The sequence below is a fragment of the Phascolarctos cinereus genome, unplaced genomic scaffold (assembly GCF_003287225.1).
Source record: "Phascolarctos cinereus isolate Bilbo 61053 unplaced genomic scaffold, phaCin_HiC Scaffold_5;HRSCAF=322, whole genome shotgun sequence".
NCBI classification, from domain to species: domain Eukaryota; kingdom Metazoa; phylum Chordata; class Mammalia; order Diprotodontia; family Phascolarctidae; genus Phascolarctos; species Phascolarctos cinereus.
In genome coordinates, this window is record NW_027555958.1 from 252,616,665 (window position 1) to 252,644,567 (window position 27,903).

Consider the following 27,903-nt stretch of genomic DNA (forward strand, 5'->3'; position numbering starts at 1 on the left):
CCTACTAGGGCTTAGTGCTTCCCACCCCCACACCCTTTCACCAAACCCCACTTTTCCCTCCTCAGACTTTCAGTGTTTTCCTTCATCCCTTCCTCTGTATCTCTTCTCCTGACTGAGGGCTGGAGACAGGAAGGTTCTTATTAAACTGAGTCAATAGGTAAACAGGAGCCACTCTCTTCACTGGTTTTCAGTCTGAGGGAGCAAAGAAAGGAAAATGGTTCCAGGAAAGGAGTTCTGTCCCCCTAAGATGGAGAGGAGAAAAATGAAGAGAAAAATGTGAAACGAAATAATAGCAGCATTTAATGAGGGTTAGCTTCTCAAGCCCTAGTTTGACTGCCACCATCCTCTCTTGCTCTCAGATCAATTCACTAGACTTTGCTCACAGGCCTGCTAAGTGCAAAAAGCTCAGTGTTGAGTGCTAAGAGGAGACTGGAAGAGGAGGAAAAGAGTCTCTGCCCAAGAGGTTCTTATAACAGTAACACCATAAAGGGCTACACTGTGTGATTTTCCCGTTTTCAAAGCTACAGTAGTCTTTTCCCAATAATTTCCCAATGCAAGGCACAGAGCCCCTAGCACCAAGGTTTGGAGGAGGTTTAATCTCCATAGCCTATCATATCCCAAGAGGCTGAGGTTTAAAAATGCATAATAAAAGTTTAGCACTGTCTAAATATACAGTTCTCTGGGTTGTTGGTCTAACCCCATCAGGAAGCCACAGAAAATTGAATGACTCTACCTTGGTCTCTATCTTTTCAGCTTGAACTTTCTTGACTGGAGGGTGTATGTGTGTGCTCAAATACTTTTTTCTCCCTCTTTCTTCATGAACTCTCTACACCAAATATGTTCCCTCAAACCTACAACAACCCTGATTGGTCATGTCATCCACTTGTTCCTCCTCTACAGGAGCCTAGGGGTTCATTTCTCCAAAGTCCGATCTCTGACTCTTGATTCCTGGGAGCCTGAACTGGTGAAGGTGATTATAATACAGCTAGAAAAGAGTTGGGGTGGTAGTGGGGTGACAAGCAGAGGGGCAGGAAAGCCTTCAGGAGCTTGGAGTATGTGGGTGGGTGAGGGTGCTGGAGGGTCTTGTCTGTAATTTCATGCCTCTGCTTTCACGCTATCTCCACCATTCCTTGAAGCTGATGTGTGAGTTGGGGAACGTTGTCATCAACCAGATCTATGAAGCTCGAATACAGGAAATGTCTGTGAAGAAACCTGGACCAACTTGTTCCCGGTAAGGGGATGGAGGGTGGGGGGCAGTGAAGATAGGAAGGGAATAAGCAGACATAAGAAACTGAGTTTTAGTTGCCTGGGTTTTCCTGGGGCTGGAGGAGAACTGACATACTGGTTTGGACAGGAAGAAGGATCCTAAGAAAGGAAGACATTTGAGAAGATTAGGAGCCCTAGGATTGCAGGGGAAAATGATCCTGTTTTCATCCTTCCCTCTTCCATTATACTTCCCCTCAACCCCCATAAGGCAGGAGAAGGAGGCATGGATTCATGCCAAATATGTGGAGAAGAAATTTCTGACCAAGCTGCCTGTGGTCAGAGGACGAAAAGTGGGACGAGGCCACCCACGAGGGCAGCCTCCATTGCCCCCTAAACCCCAGCTTCCACCCCGACCAGGGAACCTGGGGGCCAAACCAGGTATGTATACGAATCAACCAGAAGGGATTTTTAGATCTTCTTAGGGAGACATTTCAAACTGTTGCTATGGGCACTATAAGGAGACTACTATAGTGATGCTCAGTCCCTGACCTTGATGATCTAAATAGGGGCAATGAGATTTTAAGGCCAAAACAATGGGGGGAAAGTTCAAAACTGTAACTGAGTTATGTTGTATGTCCTAGACTATAAAGACTAGAGACACTACTCAGAGGAGGGAGGTATTGTACTGTAGGCCAGGATAATAAGGGAGGACATGTGGAAAAGGTTGTGTTGGGTTGGGTTTGGGAGAATGAAAAGGATTTGGAGACGCAAAGAGTAGGCTGGGGATATGGGGAATTGGTGAAAGCAAAGGCAGAGGACTAGGCATGGTCCCTTACTCTTCTAAACTCAAGAGACCAGCCTCACTAGATCAGGATGATATTGGGGTACAGAAGGAGATAAGGTTGGAGAGGTTATCAGGGCCAGAATATCGTTAAAACTAGGTTAAGGAGTTAGGGTAGGACCATACAATCTAGCCCCCTGCCTCCATACACAACCTTGTACACTGTTTGCTAACCACACTTTTAGAAGTTCTTTTGGAACTCTAAACACCTGCCCTCATACTCCCCTAAGGGACTTAGACCCAGGCATCTGGACTGAGCTTCTGCCTCCTCTACTATAACCCCCAAATTGGCTCCCAGTAGTTTAGCCTGGATCTTCCTTCACACTTCACTGTCATTTCTGCATCTGGGCATGGAGGGCTAGGGGTGAGGGACGCATCCCCACACTGGTTAATGGTTAAACCCCCAACAGCGCTCCCCTCTGGTGAATTGGGATGCTTACACCCTGGGGCCTTGCTATTCTGGGCGGCTGGGCCACCCCCATCTCTTCCCACCATGGCTGATGCCCTTGCCCATGGAGCTGATGTCAACTGGGTAAACGGGGCACAGGAAAATGCAACCCCACTCATCCAGGCCACATCTTCGGTGAGAAGCCCTTTGATTCCTATCCCTTCTGCCTGAACTCTCCCTTTCCCCCATTCCAACCCAATTCCATCTCTATCCTGATTCTCCTCTACCCCCTGCCCCCCAATCCCATTCTTCCATTCAGATCCAGATGAAGTGCACTGGGAAAACACTGGGAATAGTAATAGTGTGAGTTAGGCCAAAGTGGGAGAGGGAATAAGCATTTATATAACACCTTCTATGTAGCAGGCACTGTGCTAAACGCTTTGCAAATATCATCTCGTCTGATTTCCACAAGAATCCTGGGGGCTAGGTGCTATTATTATCCCCATTTTACATATGAGGAAACTGAGGCAAGCAGAGATTTAAGTGACTTTCCCAGGTCATACAGCTAATAAGTGTCTAAGGCCACATTTGAACTCAGGTCTTCCTGACTCCAGGCCTGGCACTCTTATCCAGTGTGCCTACCTAGCTGCCTCAGGAATGGAGAACAAGCATTTATTAAATGTCTACTGTGTGCTCTACACTGCACTAAAATTTATCCCATTTGCTCCTCATATCAACTCTGTAAGGTAGATGCTATTATTATCCCTATTATATAGTTGAGAAACATGACTTAATCAAAGGTGGACTAAGGTTTTCAGCCTGGTTACCTGGGAGGAATATTGGTACTATCAACAGAAGATTTTGGGAGGAGATGCTAAGCTCAGTTTCCGAATGATGAGTTTGAGGTTGTTCCTGGGACAGCCAGGTGAGTTACCCCACAGAGAGACAATTGATAAATGAGTCTGAAATTTAAGGGAGAAATAAGTAATGGCTGGATGTGTGGCTTTGGGTGTGTCTCCTGCAAAGGAGATCATTAAAGCCTTGAGAACTTCAGTGTAGAACATAGAGAGAAAAGAGACAGAACCTTGGGGAACACCCAAGGGAGCAGCAGAAGCAGGAGGAGTGAAGAAGGCCAAGAAGGTGTGGTCAGGAGGAGATGCCAGTGTCCTGGAAGCCCTGGGTGGGCAGAGGGGATAATTCAGTGTTGACTGCTGCAGAGAGGTCAAGGAGGATGAAAACTGAGAGAAGACAGAGAAGGTTTAGCAATTAAGATAGCACTCACTGGTAACTTCAGAGAGCAGTTTGAATTGTATGGTCAGAAGTCAAGTTATCAGAGGCTGAGGAGAGGAAGTAAAGGCAGGAAGTGCAGCTGCTTAGTTTTTTGCTTTTGACAAATTTTGTTTCAACACATGGTGCAATACCTCTGCCGCTCATAACGTATGATCCCTGAAAACAGCTAAAAAAAATAGTATCAAAGGATGATTGCTCCTGCCCGACATACACAGTTAATAATTTTGGTCCTTTGTTACAACAAATGAGTGAATACTTTGTAAATTAATGCCAATATTATCTAGTATTTTTGAATATTTCATTTAAATAGTTGTAAACTAAATAGTTAATTTCATTTAAATAGTTTTAAATATTTTATTTAAATAGTAATGGTGCCTATGGTTTTTTGGGATTTGCTTTGTCTACTCTGTCACCTCATTTGGATTAGTCATATTCAGTTTTCCTTATGATTCAATAACACTATTGTATTCACGTACTTTGATATGTTGAACCCTTCCCCAGTTATTGAGCTCATGGTTTGTTTCCAAGCTATGCTATCACAAGTAGTGCTGCTCCGAATAGTTTCATAGAGATTAGTACTTTCTTGACAACGACCTCTTTATAAAGCCAGTGGCAAGATCACTGAATCAGAGAATTTGAACAATTTTGTTAACTTTTCTTGCTTTCTCTAAACTGTTTTCCAAAATAGTTGGACTAATTTTCACAGACCCACCAGCAGTAACGTGCCTGCTTTTCCAAGTCCCTGTAAACACTGAATTTTTCTATATCTCTGATAATCTTTGTTTCATGGGTATGTGGTAATACCATGGGCTGTCATATCAGATACCTCCAGGTAAAACAGCCCCATTCTCCCCCTCCTCCCCATTGTTTTAATTTGCATTTGTCTACTTATCATCAATATTGGAGATACTTTAAAATTTAATTTTTTCAATTAAAAGTCTATTTTCTTTCCCTTTCATCACTCCCCCTATTGACAGAAAAAGAAAATAAAAAATAAAAACCCTTATAATGAATATGTATAGTCAAAAAAAAATTTCCTGAATTGTCATGTCCAAAAAATTTATGTCTTGAATCTGCATTCTGAATCCATCACTTCTTTTAGGAGGTGAGTGGCATGTTTCATCATAAGTCCTCATCATGAGGCATCACGGTTGGTCAGAGTTCCTTAGTCTTTCAAAATTATTTGTCTTTACAGTGTTATTATATAAATTATTATCCAGATTCTGCTCACTTCACATTGCAATCAGATCAGACAAGTCTTCTCAAGTTTCTCTGAAGCCATTCCCTTCAATCATTTCTTATAGCACAATAATATTTTATTACATTTTACATCATAATTTGTTCAGCCATTTCCCAATTGATGGGTGGGGTACCCTCTCAGTTCCCAGTTCCTTGTCATCATAAAAAAGAGCTGCTATAAATATTTTTTCATATATATGGGTCCTATTCCTCTTCCTTTGATCTCTTTGGGGTAATGTTCAAAACTTTCAGATGGTTATTATTTGCATTTCTTCTTTTAAATTCTGTTTGTTTAATACTCTTTGACCAGTTGACTGGAAAGTGGCCCTTATAGATTTGTATCAATTCCATTTGGATTTTGGATGCTGGACTTTGTCAGAAATGTTTGTGCAAAGATTTTTTTTCCCCATCCATCCATTTTCTTATTCTAGCTGGGTATATTTAATTTGTGCAAAAGCCATTTTTATATAATCCAAGTAGTAGATAGAAAGACAGAGTCAAGAAGACCTGGGTTCAAGTCCTAACTCTGTCACATACTGACTGTGTGACTGTAGGCAATTCACATAACCTCTCAGTGTCTCTGAGACTAAGACTAAATTAATTTCATCTAGTGTACATTTATCAAGTGCCTACTTTGTTCCATGAACTGTACAAGGTCCAAGGTATGCAAAGAAAATAAAAATGAAAAAGTCCTTGCCCTCAAAGAGTTATATTCTATTCTGATTGATGGCCAAAGGAGGGGAGAATTGATCTAGGGTAGACACAGGGATTGTTAAGAGGAGCCATATGGCAATAGACAGTCTTGCTCTTTCCAGCAGCAAAGGTGATATTGACCTGATCATTGTTACCAGACCAAGAGGTAGAAAATGGTGGGGAGGGGCAAGGCAGATTCCTCCAACACAGGGCAGGGCAGATGGCAAAATGGATATACTAGCTTGTCTCAGTGTCCTCATGGATGGCTTGCTAGGATGAAGTATGGTCCAGGGCTGGCTTGATATAGAGGGCTGAGATGAAGAGTTACCAATCTAGGGCAGATACCAAAGGCAGATCTCAAAATGTAATAGATTACTGCTCGTGGGGTCTGAGGAAGCAGGGTGCCTGGAAGTTAGGGGGAGAGGGGACAGTGGGTGGCAAATGGCAAGATGTTCATGCTGTTTGTGTTTTGGGATGTTGAAGAACAGTAACAGATATGCTGGAGGAGGGAAGGATTTCTTCATCAGAAGTTCCTCACCCCTGAATGAAATCACAGATAGACAAAAAAAAATTATTCTTGTCTCTGTTGTGTCCAGTGATCCATTCTTTGTTCACAATTGTGAGAAAAGACAACTTTTCCGTCTTCTTTCACTTTTTCATGGTGTAAATTTTTATAAACCTGAACATGTAGTCTTAGTCTCTTACCTCTTCACCTAAGGGATAGAGATATGCTTCCTTTTCTTTTCTCTGGGTCCAAAATTGTTCATTAAAGTTAATCAGGTTAGCAGTATTTTAAGTTTGTAATTTTTATTTCCTTGGCAAATTTGTCAGCATAGTGCTACATTTTTAATCAGTGAGCTGCATAAAGGCATAGATAGCATGCTCAAATCTTTCAGTGACACATTTCTGGAAAGGATGGCCCAACATCATGGATGACGGTCAGGAACCAAAAGGCTCTTGACATACTAGAGCTTTGGACTGAATCTAATAAGGCAAAATTCAATAGAAATAAATGTAAAATCTTACTCTTGAGGTAAAAAAAAAAAATCAACTTCCCAAATATAGAGTGGGGGAGGTATGATAAGAAGTTCTTTTTTATTTTTATTTTTTGTTACATTTGGGTTCCAAGCTATTTCCCTCCTCTCCCAACCCTACACTAGAGAAGGCCAACACTTGACATATACATATATATATATATATATATATATATATATATATATATATATATATATATATATATATATATATGTGAAACTATACAACACATAGTTCTTATATCAGTTCTTTCCCTGGAGATGATGGGTAGCATCTTCCTTCATAGGTCCTTTGTAGTTAATTTGAATATTCATATAACTCAGAATAGCTCTTTAAATAATATTACTGCTATATACAACATCCTCTTGGTTCTGTTCGTTTCACTCTTCATTATTTCATTCAAGACTTTCCATGTTTTCCTAAAATCAACCTGCTCATCATTTCTTACAGTACAGCAGTATTCCATCACAATCATATACCACAATTTGTTTAGCCATTCCCCAATTGATGGGCATTCCTTCAATTTCCAGTTCCTTGCCACTACAAAGAGCTATTATAAATATTTTAGAACATATAGGTTCTTTTTCTTTTTCTGCTGACCACCTTGGGAAACAGACCTAATAATGCTATTGCTAGGTCAAAGGGTATATGCAGCTTTATAACTCTTTGGGCATAATTCCAGATTGCTCTCCAAAATGGCTGGATCAGTTCACAGTTCCAATAGTGTATTAGTGTCCCAGTTTTTCCACATCCCCTCCAACATTTGTCATTTCCCCTTTCTATCACTTTGGCCAATCTGATAGGTATGAGATGGTATCTCAAAGTTGTTTTAATTTGCATTTCTCTAATCAATAACAATTTAGAACATTTTTTCTTAGGAAGCTCACTTATGGACTGTTCAATTTCTTTTTCTAAAATAGGTTTATTTAGATATTCTATTTCTCCTTCTGTTAATCTGTGCAATTTATATTTTTATAAGTATTTTTCCATTTCACTTAAATTGTTAAATGTATTGCACATAATTAGGCAAAATAACTCCTAATAATTGCTTTAATTTCACCTTCCTTAGTAACATATTCACCTTTTTCATTTTTAATGCTAGTGATTTGGTTTTTTTCTCTCCTTTTAGAAAATCTTATTAACTAGTGGTTTATCTATTTTATTAATTTTTTCATAAAACCAACTCTTAGTTTTATTTTTTTAATTCAATGGTTTTCTTACATTCAATTTTATTAATCTCACCTTTAATCTTCAGGATTTCCAACTTGGTGATTTTTAATTTGTTATTTTTCTAGGTTTTTTTTAATTGATCCAATTCATTAATCTGTCCTTTCTCTATTTTATTTATGTAAGCATGTAGAGAGATAAAAATTTTCCTCTGGTTACTGCTTTTGCAGCATCCCATAAATTTTGATGTTGTCTCAGTATTATCATTCTCTTTAATAAAATTATTTATTGTTTCTATGACTTGTTCTTTAAACCATTCATTCATTCTTTAAGATTAGGTTATTTACTCTTTAATTAATTTTTAATCTGTGTTTTCATGGTCCTTTATTAAATGTAAATTTTATTGCATTATGATCTGAAAAGGGTGCATTTAATATTTCTGCTTTTCTGCATTTAACTATAAAGTTTTTATGGACTAATGTATGGTCAATTTTTGTAAAGATGCTATGTACTGCTAAGAAAAAGGTAAATTCCTTTCTGTTTCCATTTAATTCTGTTCATATGTCTATCATATCTAGCTTATCTAAGATTCTATTCATCTCCTTCACTTCTTTCGTATTTATTTTTTGGTCAGATTTATCTAGTTCTGAGAGGAAAAGGTTGAAATCCCCCACTATTATAGTTTTGCTACCTGTTTTCACCTGTAATTCATTTACCTTTTCCTTTAAAAATGTGAATGCTATAGCATTTGGAGCATATATGTTTAGTATTTTTTTTTTTGGTGAGGCAATTGGGGTTAAGTGACTTGCCTAGGGTCATACAGCGAGTGTCAAGTGTCTGAGGCTGCATTCGAACTCAGATCCTCCTGACTCCAAGGCTAGAGCTCTATGCACTGCGCCACCTAGCTGCTCCTATCTCTCTCTTTTTTTAAAAATATGACTGCTGAAGCATAATACATCAGCTGAAGCATAATAAATTCTACTCTAGCTCTTTATTTTTCCCTATATGTCTCTCATTTTTAAATGTGTTTCTTGTAAAAAACATATTGTTGCATTCTGGTTTTTGATACATTCTGCTATTTTCCATTTTATTGGTCATCCCATTCACATTCAAAGTTATAATTACTAGTTGTATATTTCCCTAGCTGTTTATTCTTTTCTCTCTTTTACTCTATCCCTCCCCAGAAATCTAATTTACTTCTCACCACTGCCTCCCTAATCCACACACTCATCTAAAATCCCTCCTACTTCCTCTGTAAGTTAAGAAAACTTTTATACCCTACTAAATGTGTATGTTATTCCTTCTTTAACCCAGTTCCAATGAGAATAAGGTTGTCATGCTCCCTGCCCTCCGTCCTATCCTCCCATCAGTTGTAACAGTTCTTCCATTCATGCCTCTTTTGTATGAGATAATTTGCTCTATTTTATCTCTCCCTATCCAATTTTATTTTTTAGGATCATCCTATCATAATCAACACAACCATAAGCCTTTAATCTACTCTAGTAATGACAACATTCTTTAGAATTACATGTATCATTTTCCTATATAATAAGTAAACAGTTTGACCTTATTAAATCCCATATAACTAGGCTTTATGTTTACCTTCATCTGTTTCTTCTGATTCTTATAAGTCAAATTTTCTCTTCAATTCTGGTCTTTTGCTAAAGAATACATAAAAGTCCTTTAATTCATTAAATATATTTTTTTTTCCTTGCAGGATTACACTCAACTCTTGGTTGCAAACCCAGCTCCTTTGTTCTTCAGAATATTATATTCCATGCTCTTCAAGCTTTTAGTGTAAAAGCTGCTGAATCTTGTGTTATCCTGACTATAACTCCACAATACTTAAATTGTTTCTTCTTAGTTGCTTGTAGTATTTTCTCCTTGATCTGGGAGTTTTGAAACTTAGCCATAATGTTCCTGTGAGTTTTCATTTTGGGATCTCTTTTTGGGGGGTGATTGGTTCATTTTAAAAAATTTCTATTTTACCCTTTAGTTCTAGAACTTCAGGGCAATTTTCCTCAATAATTTCTTGAAGTATAGTGACTAGACTCTTTTTTGATCATAACTTTCAGGTAGTCCAACAATTCTTATATTATCTTTCATCGATCTGTTTTCTAGGTTAGTTTTTCTAATGAGATGTTTCACATTCTCTTCTATTTTTTTCATTCTTTTGACTTTGTTTTATTATTTCTTGATGTCTTGCCCAATTCTAAGTTTTAAGGAGTAAGTTTCTTTGGTAAGTTTTTGGTTGGCTTTCTTTCCATAATTTTCTTTCATTACTCATTTCTTTTCCCAATTTTTATTCAACCTAAAATTTTATTTTTAAAGTCCTTTTACAGCTCTTCCAATAACTCTTTTTGGGCTTGTGGCCTTTTTACATTTTTCTTTGCAGCTTTACAAGAAACTGTTTTTTCATCTTCTGAGTTTGAACCTTGCTCTTCGCTATCACCGTAGTAACTATCTATGTTCCAGTTTTCTGGTGTTTTTTTTTATTACTCATTTAAAAAAATGGGGTCAAGGCTCTGCTCCCCTGGGGTGTGGGGGATAATGTTTCAGGCTTCAGGTTTTCAAGCTGTCAGTTTCTGATCTCTATCTGGGGACCTTTGACCTCTTGGTTCTTCCAAGGCTAGGTGGTATCACTGCTTCTCCGGCTCACTTGTTGGTATATAAGTAACTCCTTTCCACTCCTGAGCCTCAACCAGGGCCCCTAGCTAGTACTGCTGCCACCACAAATGTTCTTGCTCCCCATGGTCCCTCAGGTTACTATGTCAGTTTGCCTCTCTGCTCTGGAATTGAAACCAGAGATTCTGCTCTCCTGCTAGGGTCCATAGCCAGCAGGGCCCCCACCACTCTGCAACCTCATTTACCAGCATATGTTCACTCCTACAGCCACAGCCTGGGACGATGTCTGGTCAGCATGCCTGGGCCCCATGTCCAGCTCCAGTGGAAGGCTCCTCAAATCTTCCCTAGATCAACTTCCCTCCTTCATCTAAGGGTCAAAAGCTCCTGAAGCTAAGGCTGCACCTACACAGCTACATAGCTGTGTTGTTCACTCCACAGTACCTGCCTACTGGTGTCTGCACTTCAATCAGGCCAGATCACCATCCTAGGAGGTCAGAGCTTACCTAATGTCCTCCCAAGTTGTCGTAGGCTGGACAACTGCTTTACCCTGACTTTTAATTATTTCTGTCGCTCTAAAATTTACTTTGAGGCATTATTTTAAGCTATTTGTGGGGTAATTGGGGAGAACCAGGCAATTTCCTGCCTTATTTTACCATCTTTCCACAATTCCCCTTATAATTAAAAGTTTTGAAAAAAACCTCTTGGTTTTAGTGGGTGGACTGTGAGCTCAATATGAATGAGCAGTGTGATATAGCAAACAAAAAAAAAATTAAGCTAACTGGATCTTGGGCTACATTTAGAGAAGGGAACATAACTTTCAGAAATAAAAAGATGATAAGTCCTTCTGTGCAAGTGCTCACATCAGTTGTATTGTATTCAGTTCTGGGTACCATGATTTAAGAAGGACATTAATATAAACTGGAGAGGATCCGGAGGAGAGCAGCCAGGATGGTGAAGGGCCTCAAGTCCATGTTACATGACGATCATTCGAAGGAACTGGGGAAGAAAAGACACAGAGGGCACATGATAGTTATCTTCAAAGATTTAAAAGGCAGTTATAAGGAGAGATTAGACTTGTTCTTTCTGGCCTTAGAGAACAGAACCAGGGGCAATGTCTGTAAATTATGAGGTCAATTTAGGCTTGATATCTAGAAAAAGTTTCTAACAATTTGCTGTCCAAAAGGAGAAGAGGCTGTCTTGAGAAGTTGTGGGTTCCTCATCCTTGCAGGTCTTCAAGCAGAGACTAGATGACCACTTAGTAGGTCTCTTATAGTGGAGATTCTATTTATGTATGGGTTGGACTGTATTCCCACTGAGATCTCTTTCAATTTTCTATGATTTATACCTTTGGAGAGAATACCCACATCATTGAAATCTATTGACGTGTGAAATTAAGGAAGTTTCTGGTCAATATAATGAGTTCCTTAATTCACTTGATATGATTGTAGGCCAAGATCTATTGTTTTATGGCATCTGAGGGGTACCTCCCCATGAAAGTGTAATATGCCAAATAGGCTACTTGTTGAGAGGTTCACAGGGAGCTCCCCTGGTTCTTAGTGACTTGGGACTAACTTCAAGATGATGAGACTTGGGGTGAGTCACTCGTAGTAATAACTGCCCCCTCTTTGGTTCAGCTCACATTTGTTTTCTTTCTGTCTGTCTTCTCTCTCATCTATAATCCTGGTGGTCAGGGCCAGGGCAGGATTATACATTCTTTAGTTCTTTAGTTTACCAGCCCTCTCTTTTTTTCTTTTGTTAATATAAATGCTAAAGGATACAGTTTTTCTTTTAAGAATTTCTTTAGCTATATTCCACAAATTTTGGAATTTAATCTCAAAGAAATTTTTGTTGTTTCTATGATTCTATGGTATGTTAACCCATTATTTAGACCGTCAGATTTTTAAAATCTCCATTTAAGTCTATATATATTTTGTACATATTTTCTTTACTGATCACATTTTATCATGCCATCATCTATAAAGGATATTTAAGATTTCTGCCTTCATTTATTTGAAATCTTTAGCTTACAATCAGTTTTTTATATGTTGCATGAGATATATGTATATTCTCTAAGATTCCCATTCAGAAGTCTCCATAGGTCTGCTAAGTTTTAATTTTTCCAACATTTTATTCAACTTTTCCCTGCTCATCTCCCTTAGAGTTGTTTGTGGTTGCCATATCCAAAATTATGCTTACAGTTCCTCCTATATTTGCATTCAGCTTAAGCATAATCTGTTTTGTTTCAGCTTTTTTTTTTCTTTATGGTGAGGCAATTAGGGTTAAGTGACCTGCCCAGGGTCACACAGCTAGTAAGTGTCAAGTGTCTGAGGTCAGATTTGAACTCTGGTCCTCCTGATTCCAAGGCCAGAGCTCTATGCACTGCACCACCTAGCTGCCCTTGTTTTAGTTTTTTACTTTGAATATATATGAGTCTTTCTGCTTTAAATTTATTTCTTGGAAGTAACAAATTGTAGGTTTATTTTCTAATCAATTCTGTTTCCTCTTTATTGATGAATTCAATTCATTTAAGGTTATAAATGTTTTATTTTCCTTCCATTAAATTATTTTCTCCCCTTTTGTCAGTAACAAGGTACTATACTGCCATTTTTAAAGAACACAAGTTTATTTCTGGCACACCCAAATACAATTTACTACTGCTTCCCATTCACATCCAACATAAATAATAAAACTTAATCTTAATATCATGTAACAATCCAGTCTTAATCCTTGTACTTGCAAAAACATAACCCATCTCCAACTGTATCAAAGACAGAACTCAGGAATGTATAATCTTTTTTTCCTCCTTCCTCTGATAAGATGGTTTTAGGTCTGTCTGTCTGTCTCTCTCACCCCTTTGTTTAAGATAAATTTGTTGTGTCCAATTAGAAATATTATTTCACTTATTTCATGAGCTAGAGAACATGATTGCTGAGAAGCTCTCAATAACGTAACACCAAGTCCATTATTACAACTCTTCATTTATGTGGATTAACTAAATTCAGTACTGAAGGCTTATGTCTCAACACAGAGTTTTCCCAGGGCATATCAGAATTTGGATTATACCTAGGTCACCACAACAAAAGGAAAAAAGAACCCTCCATTCCCATGCAAGTACTCCGGCTAAAAAAAAAAACCATCAAATTTATGGCAGGTTTTAATTTACCTGATAAATAAATCCAAAGAACTCATACCTGAACCCATAAATAATTAAGATAACCCTCCTTTCCCCATTGTGAACCTCTGCCTTACCCAGGGACCTATACAATCCTTTTGACCCATACTGGATAGGAGCAAGGGGAAAACAATTAGATTGCTGGACAAACACTGCTCTCTGATTTGGTGGGCCTCTACCTATCCAGGGATTTACCTAATACTCTAGATTTCTAAGGCTGAAGACCCTTCCAGCTGGGAAGTACAATTTCAACCCCAACCTGGTTCTGCAGTCCACATGACTCAGGACAAGGTCAAGGTTTGCTCATACTTACCTTGGCTCCAGTTCCCACAACTATGGCAAAAACCAGATCTTTGGCTTAGTCAAGGCAGTAAAAAGAACAAAATCAGAGGACCTGGGTTCAAATTTTATCTGTTACTTAATTCCTGTGTGATCCTGGGAAAGTTACTTAACCTATCTGGCTTTGTTTCCTCATATGTAAAATGATGGTTACTTCTGGCCCTAAATCTATGCTTCTGTGAAGTCTGTCATTCTACCTCTGCTTCTTATTCTTGGTCCTAAAGCTCCTGGTTTGGTTCAGGAACAAAATTTTCACCATTCTACCTGTTGTCATGCCTGTAGCCATGGGATTGTAAAGGACCCTCTCCAGGGAGCCAAGCTTCCATCTTTGTATAACCCCATGGTTCTCACAGCTTGTCACGGAAACACAAAAGAGAGAAAAGGGAAGAAACATTTTAGACATCCTTTATTCATAACTTGCACTCGAGCCTAGCTTTCCTTATTTTCACCTGCTTGTTCAATTTGCATTTCAAAGGCCCTTCCCAGTTCTGGATTCCTCAGCAGGAAAGAATTACATTTTCTGACTCACTGAAGAACCATCTCTTTTTACAAATATGCTCAGTTTTGTAAGCTAGGTAAATTTGTTGCATAAATCACAATTTCCTTTATGTTTTAGCATATCTCATTCAACATTAGATAATAAAATCTCTCATCTTCATTAAGTGTTCAGTTTTTCAGTTGTGTCCCCACTCTTTGTGGCCCCATTTGAGATTTTCTTGGCAAAGACATTGAAGTGATTTCCTCTTTCCTTCTCCAGTTCATTTTACAGATGAACTGAGGCAAGCAGGGTGAAGCGACTTGCCCAGGATCACATAGCTAGTAAGTATCTGAGGTCAAATTTGAACTCAGGAAGATTCCTGACTCCAGGCCTAGCACTGTGCACACTATGGTGCCACCTAGCTGCTTGAAAGATTCTCTCTGGCCTCAGACCAAACACTTGACCCTTACTAGCTGTGTGACCCTGGGTAAGTCACTTAACCCCAATTGTCTTTAAAAAAAAAAAGAAAAGAAAGATTCTCTCTCTGAAGGTCAGCCTCTGTTGGCATCCTATTCTCACCTATTTACACAGTATCCTCCATCTCAAGACATCATTTAGTTCAACTTCCCTCATTTTATAGATAAAGAAACTGAGGCCCTGGGAGGTGAATTGAATTGCCTAGGGTCATACAGGTAATAAGAATGAGAGAAGCAGGAAGGCTTTGAACCCAGGTCCCCTGATTCCCAAATTAACACTCTTTATTCTATACTAGGGCAGCTAGGCGGCACAGTGGAGAGAGCACTGGCCCTGGAGTCAGGAGGATCTGAATTCAAATCCAGCCTCGAATACTTACTAGCTGGGTGACTCTGGGGAAGTCCCTTAACCCTGTTTGCCTCAGTTTCCTCATCTGTAAAATGAGCTGGAGAAGGAAATGACAAACCACTCCAATATCTTTGCCAAGAAACCCCCAAATGGGGTCACCAAGAGTCAGATCTGACTGAAATGATTCAACAACAAATTCTGTTCTCTGTCTCTAGTACTTCAGGGCATCTCTCTTCATGAAAATATCCTAGAATAGGATCATCATCAGACTTTTAAAAAGTAATTTTCTAGATAACAGTTCTTATTGTCTTCCCAAGCTCTGTCCTCTAGCTCTGTTGCTTCTGTTCATAGATATCTGGTCATCCTCCGGTGTTTGCATTTGTAGCTTAATTACTTCCTCCAGCATCCTCCTCCTCTTTTCTCCCCAAAACCTTCTCTATCTCCACCACTTCTCTTCAATTCAAAGCATGATATATAAATGTTTACTATATACAGGCACTATGTAGTTACTATGTAGTCACAAGACAAATGAGACATTCCCTGCCCTCCTTGCCCCGTAACACTCAAGATCGCATATACATGAGTAAATACAAATTTGAGGTGGGAAAAGGCGCTAAATGCCAAGAGAAGCAGAGACAATTCATGAAGGAGTTACCAACTGAGCTGAGCCTTAAAGGAAGAAAAAGGATTTGAGAGAATTTGCATTTCAGGCATGGAGGATGGACTTTTAGAAGTGCGTGGAGGCAAGACATGACAGAACAAATTCTGGATACAGCTAGTAGTAGTCCAACCTTTCCTCTTCCCAGCTTCTCCCCTACTATCTCCAATTCTGCCCCCTCTCCCAGACCCCACCCCAGGTCCTCCCTGATGTTATCTATTTTTTGCCCGTTTTACTTCTCTCTTTTCAGAACTCCCTGCTTGCCTGTGAATTTCTCCTCCAAAATGGAGCAAGCGTGAACCAGGCTGACAGCATGGGGAGAAGCCCCCTCCACCATGCCACCATCCTCGGCCACACTGGGTATAAGCTAGGACACTCGGGTCCTAGGGACCCAAGGGAGGAAAGAACAGGTGGAAGGGAGTGGACAGCTAAGAAATGGAAGTGCTGGGAGGGAGGTTAGGAGTGGGGCAATGGATGACCCGAATCTCTGCTTTCTTTTCAGCTTGGCCTGTCTGTTCCTAAAGCGAGGGGCAGACCTTGGAGCTCAGGATTCTGAAGGGAAAGACCCTCTGACCATTGCCATGGAGACAGCCAATGCAGATATCGTCACTCTGTGAGTGCCATGAAGTTGAGGATGACTATCTGGGAAAGGGCATAGGAGACTAGGATCAGAGGGAAGATTACTGGAATGGTGCCATGAAACTGGAGCCTGAAAGGGGTAGAACCAATGCTTAAAACCTGGATTTAAGGGACCCAGGGACCCATGAGGTCAGAGTTTTGAGGAGGAATGTAGGAAAGAAGGAGAAAAGATAAGACTTAGAGGTCTAACATTTTAGCTCAATAAACATGTGACTGTCTCTTACAATGACGAAAACACTACACTATGTAAAGCCTTTTAGGAAGAAGTTTTTGAGGAGGAGGGTAAAAAAGAAACAAGAGGAGCAAAGAGAGAAGGAGATTCTCATCATATCCACCCCACTCATTTTTAGATGAGGAAATGGGCCCAGAACAGTGTAGTGATCTTGGAACACAGCCAGAGTTTTGGACCCCAGGTCCTTTGACTCCAGTTCCACCGCAGTGGACTCAGAGCTTATAACTCACTCCATTCGTCTTTTTCTGCGTAAGGAAAGTGGCAGCACTGTGCTGGGCACACAGTTATCACACTTTACAAATCCACTTCATAGTTGCTCCACTTGACCCTCACACCACCTACCCAGTATTAGTTGCTGAGAATAAGTGCCGTTATCCCTACTTTGCCAGGTAAGAAACTCAGAAAACAGAAATGACATTTGCCCAACCAGGACTAGAACCTAGGTCTCCTGACTCCAAAGTCCAGTTTTCCACTAATACAAAACTGGAAGGAAAGTAAGATGCTCCAGGGTTTCAGAAGAGGGAGAAAGCACTCCCTAGTTTGGGGGAGGGGAGAGAGGGGAGTTTGGGATCAGGGAAGACTTATGGAGAAGATGGCATTTAAAGTGGGCCTTAGAGGGTAGATAGGATTTTATTTAATAGAGATAGGGGAGAAGAAAACAGCAAGCAAATTGAGGGCCTTGACACAGAGGCAGGTAAGGTAGGTGTGGAAAACAATGAAATTATGTGCAATAGAGTATAGTATAAAGCTAAAAACATAGGTTAGGGTCTGATTGCCAGAGGCTGAGAGTGCAGTTGGGGTATGCAGCTGAGAATTTATTCATGAAACAGTGGGAAGCTATTGAAAGTTTTTGGATAGAGAAGTGGCCTGTTCCTACCTGGACTTTAGGAAGCTTATTCTGAGCATAATGTGGAAAATAAAGAAGCCTGAGGAAGGGGCTAGGGGATTATTATTATGGTAGCCCAGGCCCAAGATAAATAGGTCAAGAACTGTGGGGTGGCAGTAAAATTGGAAAGATACTTCACTGGAGGCAGCTACAGGACTTGGCAATTTATTAGTGTGGGTAGGTATGGGAAGGGGGTTGTTGAAATGATCTAAGTGTTACAAAATGGAGTAGCTGTGGGAAGAAGGAGCTGGCTTCAGGAAGAATTCAGTGTTGAACCTGTTGACTTTGGGTGGAGGGGAGGGAGACTGTACAAACAGCTGGAACTTACAACAGTGCAGGTATGTAGGACTGGCAATGGATGGAGGAGGACCAGAGGATAGGATGAGGCAGAGGCCCAGCTCAGGGAAGGGAACAGGTTCTGAGGAAGGCAATGAGTGTCTGGACAGTATAGGGCATGTGGCCTGAGCTAATGAATTAGAAGGATGGGAGCTAAGGAGGGGCTGTGAACCAACCAATTCCTTCCCTCTGGCCTTAGGTTACGTTTGGCAAGGATGAGAGAAGTCGAAGTGGCCCAAGGGCAGGCAGGTGAGCTAACAGCCCCCAGAACTGTGTGTCCTTCTCCTTTGGACCCCATTCCTTTTGTGAATCCAGGCTTCTGGCTGCCTAGCCCCTGGATATATCTCCAGCTCTAATCCTCAGAAATTCCAAAGTACCTCAGCCTCCAGCTTCTTTTTCTTCCTTCCCATCTTCCTCACCTTAGGAGATGAAACATATCTGGACATTTTCCGAGACTTCTCCCTCATGGCTTCTGATGATCCAGAGAAGTTGAGCCGCCGAAGCCACGATCTGCACACACTCTGAACCAAAGAGCTAGAACCCCAACCTCCTCCCTTTGGAATCATTCACATTAAAATGCTCTCTGAGCTACCAACATGTCTCCACTGTACTGGGGCTGGGGGTGGAGTGGTGTGAATTGAGGGAGGGATAGAAGTGAAGGGGGGAAAAAGACCCACATGGAGCCAAGGAATTTGTGGGTAGATTTGGGAGACTCATGACAGAGACCCACCAGCTCAGGATGTTTCAGAAGACCCTTAGTTCTAAGGTGAAGCATATAGGGTATTGAAATGTCACCAGACTGGTTAGCCAGGAAGGAACTTAACCCTTTCCTCCAGGGTAGGTGAGCCTTCCCCCAGCTCTTAGAAGTAGAGGGGGACCCAGCTAGCTCAGGCATCCAATCCCAGTTTTTTTTCTCCCTTTTTCTAGAGGCTCCGGCATTTACCTTCCCTATTCCTCCGTAGGAGTACTATTATTTCCAGGGCTAGTTTCAAGACTGGCGTTCCCAGTCTCCCAGACCCCGCCCTCCCAAGACACTCGGAATGTGAAGTCTCAGCGATTCTGGCTACTTGAATTCCCTGTCTTCCCCAGGGGAACTTTCCAGAAGCCAAGAACATTAGCTCCAGCCACTGCAATCTAAAACTTAAAGCTCTTTATAACCTTAGGGGTAGGGGGGCGAAGAGCAGCCTCCAGGCGTGGGTGCTCAGATGTTCCTAGTCAGACCGAGCCATCGGTGTTGCTGGCCTAAGTCTCACGTTCAAGGAACTACAGGGGCCATCCTAAGCAACCCGTAGCAGAAATAAGAACCGCCTTGCACAACTTCAGTGCATGCTAATCATCTGTGCTGAAGAGCCCTTAATGACCGGAAATCCCCCACCTCCAGAAACAGCCCTTCCCTCTTTTGGTTAGAGAGTTTGGGAAGGCTTTTCCCTGACTAATCGCTGTGCTCCACCCTGCTTTCCCTTTGGTACCCAGGCTTGGGGAAGGGGGAGGGAAGGCGTCTGATCTACCCCGCACCCTCCTCTCCAGCCTCCAGGGAATTCCGCGTTCCAAATGCTGCCTTTTCCCTAGTCCCTTCCGCCTCTCCTCCCCTCCCCATCCTAGAGGCAGGACAACACAGTCCAGCTCAGCCCTTTTCCCCAAAAGGGTAGTAATTCCAGCACCGCCCGGGTGGGGAGGCGGGGAGTGAGGGTGGAGGTGGAGAGGGGTAGGGCTCCGAGGGGATGGGCCTGTCTCTTAAAGGGCCCGTCACGTCTGCGTTGTTACTTCTACTTCCTGAAGAGCAGAGGACCGAGCCTGCTGAAGACGCTGGGGGAGCCCATCCTGGGCCCAGCCCCCGAAATTCAGGGCCCAGACCGTCTCTCTGAGACCATTGCCACCCCTGCCGAATTTGGAGCGAGCCCTGAAAACGACTGCAGGGACGGCTTGGCCACCCCACACCATCCCTGAAGTCACTGCCCCTTCCAGCCTCCCTCTGGTTCCCCACCTCCCTGACTTTGGAACTGGAAACGCTAGGAGTTTGGATCTGCTCCCCAAAATATCGACGCCAGCTCTAGGACATGCTCTGCTGGGAACTGAAGACACCCTCTGCAACCCACTCCTTCCCCCAAAAGACCGCACTGCTATTTCCATCACCGATCACCCAGAAATCAGCCTCTGTCCCACCAATCTGTCGGCTGGAACCCTGAAACTTAATCTTCAGGTACCCCAGGAAAAGTCCTCCGTACATATCTTGGAGTTCTCGGAATCCAGCACTTCTGGACCAACAGTCCAGCTATTTATTTCATACTAGCTGGCCTCTGTCACTAATTTGGGTCAACATTCCAAACCAGCTGAGGTACACCCCAAACTGCTTTTTGTCCTTGAAATCAGCCACAGGGCTATCCCAGGACTGCACCGTATCCCCAAACTTCTCTACATCCTGAAAATATTCTCTGCTACAAATATAGCCGGTGTGTGCAAGGGAGGCAGCTGCTGTGTACCCCTAAACTATTCTTTACTTCGAAGCCAGCTGGTGGGAATCTATAAATCAGTTCCTCCACCATTCCCCCCCAACCCAGCGTCTCTCCATCAGTATATCTCTCTTACTCCTCAAAATTCCCCCTCCTCCAATGCCCTCCCAGGCACCCTCTTTTGGGGGGCCTGTGACACTGAATGTGGGGGGAACACTGTATGCTACCACCTTGGAAACTCTGACTCGATTCCCAGACTCAATGTTGGGGGCCATGTTCAGAGAGGGTGCAGCACTGCCACCCAACTCTGGTCCTCAGGGTAGCAACTACTATTTTATCGACAGGGATGGTAAAGCCTTCCGTCACATCCTCAATTTCCTGCGCCTGGGCTGCCTGGACTTGCCTAGGGGATATGGGGAGACAGCACTCCTGAGAGCTGAGGCTGATTTCTACCAGATCCAACCCCTACTAGACGCACTCAGGGAATTGGAGGTAACCCAGGGAACTGAAGTGATCACAGCTGCCTTGCTTCATGCAGATGTGGATGCCACCCCGAGACTGGTCCATTTCTCCGCTCGTCGAGGTCCCCACCACTATGAACTCAGTGCTGCCCGAGTTGACACCTTTAGGGCCAATATCTTCTGCACAGATTCCACCTGTCTTGGGGTGCTTCGGGCCCGGTTTGGAGTTGCTGAAGGGGAAGGAGGAGAAGGAAGTCCCCATTTCCGTTTGGAATGGGCTCCCTGCCCGGAAGGGCTCCCAGAAGTTGAGTATCGACGTCTAGGATTGCAGCAACTGTGGGTAGTAGGAGAGGCTGGTGAGAAGCGGGAGGTGGTAGGGACATCTGGGTTCTTGGAGGAAGTGCTCCAGGTGGCTCTGGAACATGGCTTTCGACTAGACTCTGTCTTCCCTGACCCTGAAGACCTGCTGAACTCCCGATCACTGCGTTTTGTCAGACATTGAAGGATAGTGACTTGGTTTGGGGGGAAAGGCAAGTCTATAAAGTTGGGAGTGCAATCCCTCTGTACTCCTCTTAAATCGGTAAGAGACTTGGAATCTTCTAGAATGACTTGGAGGAGGTAGAAGCTGTGAGAGTTAAGGGGGACTTCCAGTCTATCTCTTGACTAGAGCTTCAATCTGAGAAGAAATAGAAAATTGGAAAATCATTCCTTCCCCACCTCCAACTTAGTAGAAAGGATTTGATCAGATTACCTCTATGGACTATGAAAGTTTTTTGGGGGGCACCCTATGGTCTTCCACTGGAATTCAGACTTGAGAGAAAAGATCTTAAATGGATCCCAAGTTAGGGGTTGGGATTGGGGGGGGGAAGGTGAGCTGTGGAAATCCAAGTATTATCCATAAACTTGGTGAAATAAATGCTGGTTAACTGACTGACTAATGGGTGATCTCATAACCTACCCCATCCCCATATTTCATGCTGATAGGGAGTGGGAGAGCTGAGGTGGAAGGGGGTTTGGAGTCTCTTCCTCTGTCTGTCAGTGCTTTATGTCTCTGAATGGCAATAGAACCTGTCATTTGTTTTTTGAACTCTGACTTTGCTCCTTTCCCAGTCTTTTGGCTTGTCTAGGCGTGTTCTGGAGAATACCTATTTATAGCGGTGAAATAATTGGATTGGCACAGACATTTGTGTGCATTCAGTGGCCAGGTAGAAGATTTCTTATTGAATCATAGGGTGTCATATGACTATGATATGACACAACCCTTTGTCAACATGAGCAGAACCTGTCTCTGTGTATCTCTATCTCTAAGAGAGCCTGGAGGCAACAGCTACTGGCCTAGTTGGGCTGGTGAGGATATTTGGTATTTATTGGTTGCTGCAGCAACCATGGTCCTGATGCTAGGTTTCGTTGTAGTGGGAGGCCGGGCAGCCCTGGGCTGGAAGAGAAATTTAATTCAACAAACTTATGAAGGGAGGAAAAGGAAATGGAATATTTACTTTCCTATTTTGCACAGATCCTTTTTCAAGAAGAGTCACTATTTATTGTTTCATGTCTAATAAATAAGAAATGCCTAAAAAATAATAAAAGTTAAAACTTTTTACACTGCAAACTTGTGAAGTCTATGGGGAAGGGGAAAGGGGCAAGAATGGGTATACAAAGAGGTGTATTGGGAACTGAATATGCTACATAGCTGGAACTAGGAATTTTTTCACCTGGGAGAAAAACCTTTGGAGAAGGAATAGTGGTGATAGAGGACAGTATGACCATGTTTGCAGTTCTATCCAGGGAGGGAGTGGCCTAAGTGGTTGGGGAGGGAGACCCTTGGAGAGAGATGCTATAGTGATGCAATGTTGAGCATGTTGGATAGAGCTAGGTAAGAGAGTAGACAGAGGAATGGTAGTCTCTGAACCTCTACCAGGAGGAAGAGTACCTTTTTATCCATGTCCTAAGACAAAGTTCCAGCTGCCCTATCCTAGTTACATCTCTATACACAAAAGTATCTTCAGGCTGCCCTGGAGCTTACAAGTATAACTTGTGTCCCTACTTGCCCTGTTTCTCTCATTAATTGTTTTCCCCTAGACCTGGGGGAGGAGGGATGATTCACAGAGAGTGACTGATAGAGCAATTTCTGATCATCTTTGTATGAGAAATTCATTACCATCTCTCCCTTCATTCAAGTCTAAAATCAGAAGTCAGGCTAGGGAAATGGAATAAGATCTGTCCCATTCTTTCTTACCCTACCCCACCCCACCCCCATATCCATTCTGCCTGTTGCTTGCACCTTTGTATATTCTCCCTTCTTTCCTCTGACACTGCCACCACCCTGGTGCAGGCCCTCAGCACCTCAAGCCTGCACTATTGCAATAGCCTGCTGGGGATGGGGTGGGGGTCTGCTAGCCTCACACACTCTCCCCACTCCCAGTCTATCCTCTGCTCAGCTATATAAAACTGATCATCCTAACGTGCAAGTTTGACGATATCACTCCCACCCCACATTCACTGGCACTCTCCAGGATCAAATACTAAATCCTCTGTTTAGCTTTTAAAGCCATTTATAACTTGATCCCTTCCTATCTTTCCAGTCTTCTTACATCACTTCTTTCTATGATCCATAACTCTAGCCTCCTTGCTATTCCCTGAAACACATTCCATCTCCCAGCTTTGTCCTTTTCCCCTGGTTGTCCCTGTTGCCTGGAATTCTGTCCCTCCTTATCTCTGCCTCCTGCCTTCCCTGAGGTCTGATAGAAAATCTCACCCGCTACAAGCAGTCATTCCCACTGTCCTCTCTGAGAAGCTGCAGAACAGATTCTTTTTTAAAATTTTTTTTTTTGCATTTCCACTATCTATACAACTCTTTTTTTTAATTCGTTTTTGGCTAGGCAGTGGGGTTAAATGACTTGCCCAGGGTCACACAGTTAGTAAGTGTTATGTGTCTGAGGCCGCATTTGAACTCAGGTCCACCTGAATCCAGAGTCAGTGCTCTATCCATTGCGCCACCTAGCTGCCCCTAGAACAGATTCTTACCTCCATGGGCATACTTCCTTACCTAGAAGCTCCCTATACCAATGAAATCACAGTTCAAAACAATAACAACGAAAAGCTCTGTGTGTATATAGTATTTATTTAGAAATGTAAATATCATTTACCCCAGTAGAATTTAAGGTCCTTGAGGTCAGAGACGCTATTTTGTTTTATCTTTGTATCTTGTCATCTAACAGAGTGCCTGGCATTTAGCTGTCATTTAATAAATTATTGCTGATTGACTGATATTTTAATATTTTATAAGATATTTCATTTCATACCCAAGTTTAATTTTGGATCCATCCAGGGAAGGGTTAACAAAATGACTGCTGCTGCTGAAGGACTTCTGTGTGTATCTCTAAGGGTTGGTGGGAGAATCAAATGAGATATTCGTGAAGTGCTTAGCACAGTGCCTGGCAGGTCGTAGGCAACATAAAAATGATTACTCCGTTCCTTTTTCCTACTTGGCTGTGGGAGATCAGAACAGGATTTTTCATGCCGCGCCCCCTCTCGTGGCCGGCAAGAATGCTACAGTCTTAAGAATGTATTTTTTTTCCCCATGCACCTGAGAAAGTGATTTACACAGCAGGGCTCTTGTTTCAAATAGATGGACACCTGCTGGCCAATTCAGTCAATTCGTCAGACAACAAGCATTTATTAAGCACTTACTATATGCCAAGCACTGTGTTAAAATATTATGCTCCCTCACTGAAAAATTAATGGTGACACTGTCCTTATAGGCTTACAGAAGGCATCATTCATTGACCAACACAACCAAAGAATATCAGTGTTACATAAGGTACCGGGATTATAGAAATCTAGGCTTCCATACCATGTATGGGACCAAGGCATTCTGAGACCCCAACCCCCACTCCTGCTATCCTTCAAGCTGGAACACTCTTGGGGCTCTAGAACCCAAGAATAAAGACACCAGAGTCAAAGTTAACAGAATATTCCAAAGTACTTCCCTCCATAGAAAATAAGTGTCCTATACTCCAAACAAGGTTCTCATTCTGGTCCTCATGGGGCTCCTAATCCTTGGCTACCTTTTCCTAAGCACCTCCCAAGCCTGTATCTTCTGCCGCCTCCCTTCTAGAGACATTTCTGAACGCCTGGCTCTTCTCTGTGACCAGATAAGTTCAGAGTGGGGAAACTGTAAAACCAGCTGGAACTTCTCAACCTTTGCCTTAGGTGGGACCTAGGAATCCTGTCCTCTAGTCCCAATTCTATCTCCTCCAAATCTCTCAGGGATCTGAACTGAAAGCTGTCTGTTAGAACAGTCCTTCCTTCTTTTCCTCAAGCCCCTAATTCTCTTCATATCACCACCCAATAAATCTGTTGATAAGATTTCCCTTGGATCCTGTTATAGGATCTACTTTTAATGTGGGCCCAGGGGATCCATGAAGGAAGACTAGATCACTTGGAGGGTGATTCCACCTTCCAGGATTTGTAAAACTTTCTCTATACCTTTCCCATCTCCCCTTCTTCCCCAGATGGTGTGTCCATGGATAGAATTACAGAGAAGACACACAGAGTCATGATGGTCCTTGGTGAGAAGGAGAGGTGGCAAATTAGGTGGATAAAGAGGGGAGAATGAATCATTGGGAAACATGATAAGTAGAAAGCATGGAATAAAAGAAGTGTTGATTGGTGATCAGAGAAGAGGAAAAGAAGTATGATAAAAGGAGAGCATGGAGAAAGGGGAAGGAGACAGTGGGTACCAGGGATGGGGGACAAGGAGAAGTGTGGGAACAGGAGATGAGGAGAGAAGCATGGGGAGAAAATAGGAAGTTGAGGGGGAGCTAGGTGGTGCAGTGGATAAAGCTCCTTGGAGTCAGGAGGACTTGAGTTCAAATCCAGCCTCAGACACATGACACTAGCTGTGTGACCCAGGGCAAATCACTTAACCCTGACTGCCTCGCCAAAAAAAAAAAAAAAAGGAAAGAAAGAAAAAAGAAAATGAGAAGTTGAAGAAAAAGGAATGATTTGGAATCACTGATGGAAAACGGAAACGAGGATATATAGAATAGGGGCCAAGGGGAAGGTTTATAAACAAACTATTTGCTGCCCTTTTCCCCAGAAATCAAAGATTCCCTGTTTTCTCTTCCCTCCTATTGGCAATGGCTTCAGGAGACTAAACTTCCTGAATACATGAGGCAAGGTATCTGGCATGGAGGATGGGGAGAGGGAGATACCTGGAATCCTGATGGATGTGAAGCACCGTGGGGGTGGGAGGAGGGTTTTGGATTGGGAACAGACACTTTTCTCCTTGATTTTCCCAGCTCTCTGCCCTCCTGCCTGCTGTGAGTATGAAACATATGAATTAAGAGCAAAGGGGTAGTTTGACCACCTGGATCTCTGAGGAGAAGAAAGGTTGGGTGGAGAGGGTGAGGAGACAATCAGAGGTTCCCAGGAGACTGCCTCCAAATCTTCATCCCCATGACTGAGGCCCTCGGAGGGAGGGGGCTAGCTTCCTTCTGACCTCTCACCTCCAGCCAACATTGCAGTCCCCACTGTGACTTCCAGGTGGAAGGACTATCCTGTACAACTGCTCCACGTGCAAAGCTGTTCAGGTTCATTGCTGGCCTCTCAAGCGTTGCTTCCCAGGTCAGCCTCACGTCTAAGTACCTTGTCCACCCTTTCCGGAAGCTTCTGCCTTTGGGGACCCAGTCACATAGCCCTCAAACTTTTATCTGGGTTTTAATTCCTTTTCCAATAGATTCCCACCATCCTCTTACCTTTCAAAAGGGGGCACCAAGGGTCCCTCTGCTTCCCTGCAACTCTCTCACTCCACCCTCTTTGCCACAGGACGACAGGACCTAAGGGAAGCCAGGATCCTGCTCCTTTCTCTTTCAGCTGCCTCATTAATTCTAGGTTTCATCAGCTGTGTAGTAGAGTGAGCTGGGGAATGGGACTGAGGTTGGGAATATGGGGCAAGTGCCATTCTAATTACCATATTCTATCCCATCACAAACTGATCTTTATTTCTTCCTATTTCCTTTTATCACCTTCCTCCAGGTCCAGATCCCTCCTCGAAGAGTGATCCTCATGAGGAAATTCCAAGACCTTCCCCCCAGTTTCCACCTTCAAGGTCTCTGTTGACTCAGTCTGGCTGACTCAGTACTCCCAACCTCCAAGGACCACACACGTACCTAACTCCCCACCCCCTCACATGCCACTACTCTGTGACTCAGATGAATACAGTTGGAAAACACCCCCATACCACCCCCCAGAACCCCTTTCACCTAGTCCCTGAAAAATCATCCGGGAACATTGTCCCCAAAGTCATCTCCAGCCTCTCTCTCCTTAGCTCTCATGGGTTTGGCAGATTCTGGGAGATTCAACCTTCTTTGCAGATTCAACCTTCTTTGGAAAACTCTCCCCAGGTTGGGGGTGACATTACCTTGTTTTAAAGCTAACAAGGTATATACATAGATGTAGGTGTATGTGTATTCATGCATATCCCCACTCAGAGAAAGACACCCCTCCCCTTCCCTGGCATTTTTCTCCTCATGTTGTCACTAAATATCCTTATTTTAATCCCTTCACCTGTTCTGGTCTTTAATCTGCAATAATAGAGAAAAACAGTTCTGAAGGATTCTCACTTTCGTGGGGGAGGTAGTGTCTTCACCTAAGGGGAAACCCCAGCTACATAAAGGAAATTGAGTCTTCACTCTTGAGGAGCGTAAGTGAGAAATGGAACAGGATGTCTGAATCTGAAATCATGGGTTTTTTCTCTTGAAACTACAGTAATTACCCTTCTTAGGTTCCTCATATTTGACAGTGGTGCCCTCATCTCTAGATCTCCCTGTCAGTCAACCTTGCTACCTTCCTTTCCCTTCTCTCTTGATCTCATCATCAACTTCTATTGATTCTTCCTCATGTTTCTCAAACCCAGCTCAGTCCCTTTCTTTCCACTTCTATT

General features: G+C 42.5%; 3 protein-coding genes across 8 annotated transcripts in view; all 3 read left to right on the forward strand.

Annotated features, from left to right (window-relative positions):
• The window catches only part of ACAP1 (ArfGAP with coiled-coil, ankyrin repeat and PH domains 1), a 34,396-nt gene extending 15,755 nt beyond the window's left edge, over positions 1–18,641 (forward strand). For 2 of the 6 annotated variants that reach the window (XM_078155627.1, XM_020966524.2), the window contains 8 exons: positions 901–970; positions 1,137–1,231; positions 1,355–1,644; positions 2,458–2,630; positions 16,204–16,313; positions 16,456–16,566; positions 18,246–18,295; positions 18,471–18,641. In XM_078155627.1, the coding sequence (XP_078011753.1) occupies positions 901–970; positions 1,137–1,231; positions 1,355–1,644; positions 2,458–2,630; positions 16,204–16,313; positions 16,456–16,566; positions 18,246–18,295; positions 18,471–18,571 (1,000 nt within the window). In that variant the 3' untranslated portion in view covers positions 18,572–18,641. Of the gene's footprint in view, positions 1–900; positions 971–1,136; positions 1,232–1,354; positions 1,645–2,457; positions 2,631–10,751; positions 10,879–16,203; positions 16,314–16,455; positions 16,567–18,245; positions 18,296–18,470 lie in introns of those variants that run through there. The other 4 variants (XM_020966527.2, XM_078155628.1, XM_078155629.1 and 1 more) reach the window with 4 other exon arrangements.
• A 1,133-nt stretch (positions 18,642–19,774) lies between these two features.
• KCTD11 (potassium channel tetramerization domain containing 11) lies at positions 19,775–22,566 on the forward strand. Its single transcript, XM_020966547.2, has one exon. The coding sequence runs from the start codon at positions 20,656–20,658 to the stop codon at positions 21,457–21,459; it is 804 nt and encodes a 267-aa protein (XP_020822206.1). The 5' UTR covers positions 19,775–20,655; the 3' UTR covers positions 21,460–22,566.
• A 2,403-nt stretch (positions 22,567–24,969) lies between these two features.
• On the forward strand, positions 24,970–27,537 carry TMEM95 (transmembrane protein 95). The gene is made up of 7 exons (XM_020966548.2): positions 24,970–25,169; positions 25,472–25,528; positions 26,059–26,139; positions 26,261–26,281; positions 26,505–26,585; positions 26,787–26,874; positions 26,997–27,537. Exons 1-7 carry the CDS (start codon positions 25,001–25,003, stop codon positions 27,019–27,021), a joined length of 522 nt encoding a protein of 173 aa, XP_020822207.1. The 5' UTR covers positions 24,970–25,000; the 3' UTR covers positions 27,022–27,537.
• Positions 27,538–27,903: the final 366 nt, after the last annotated feature.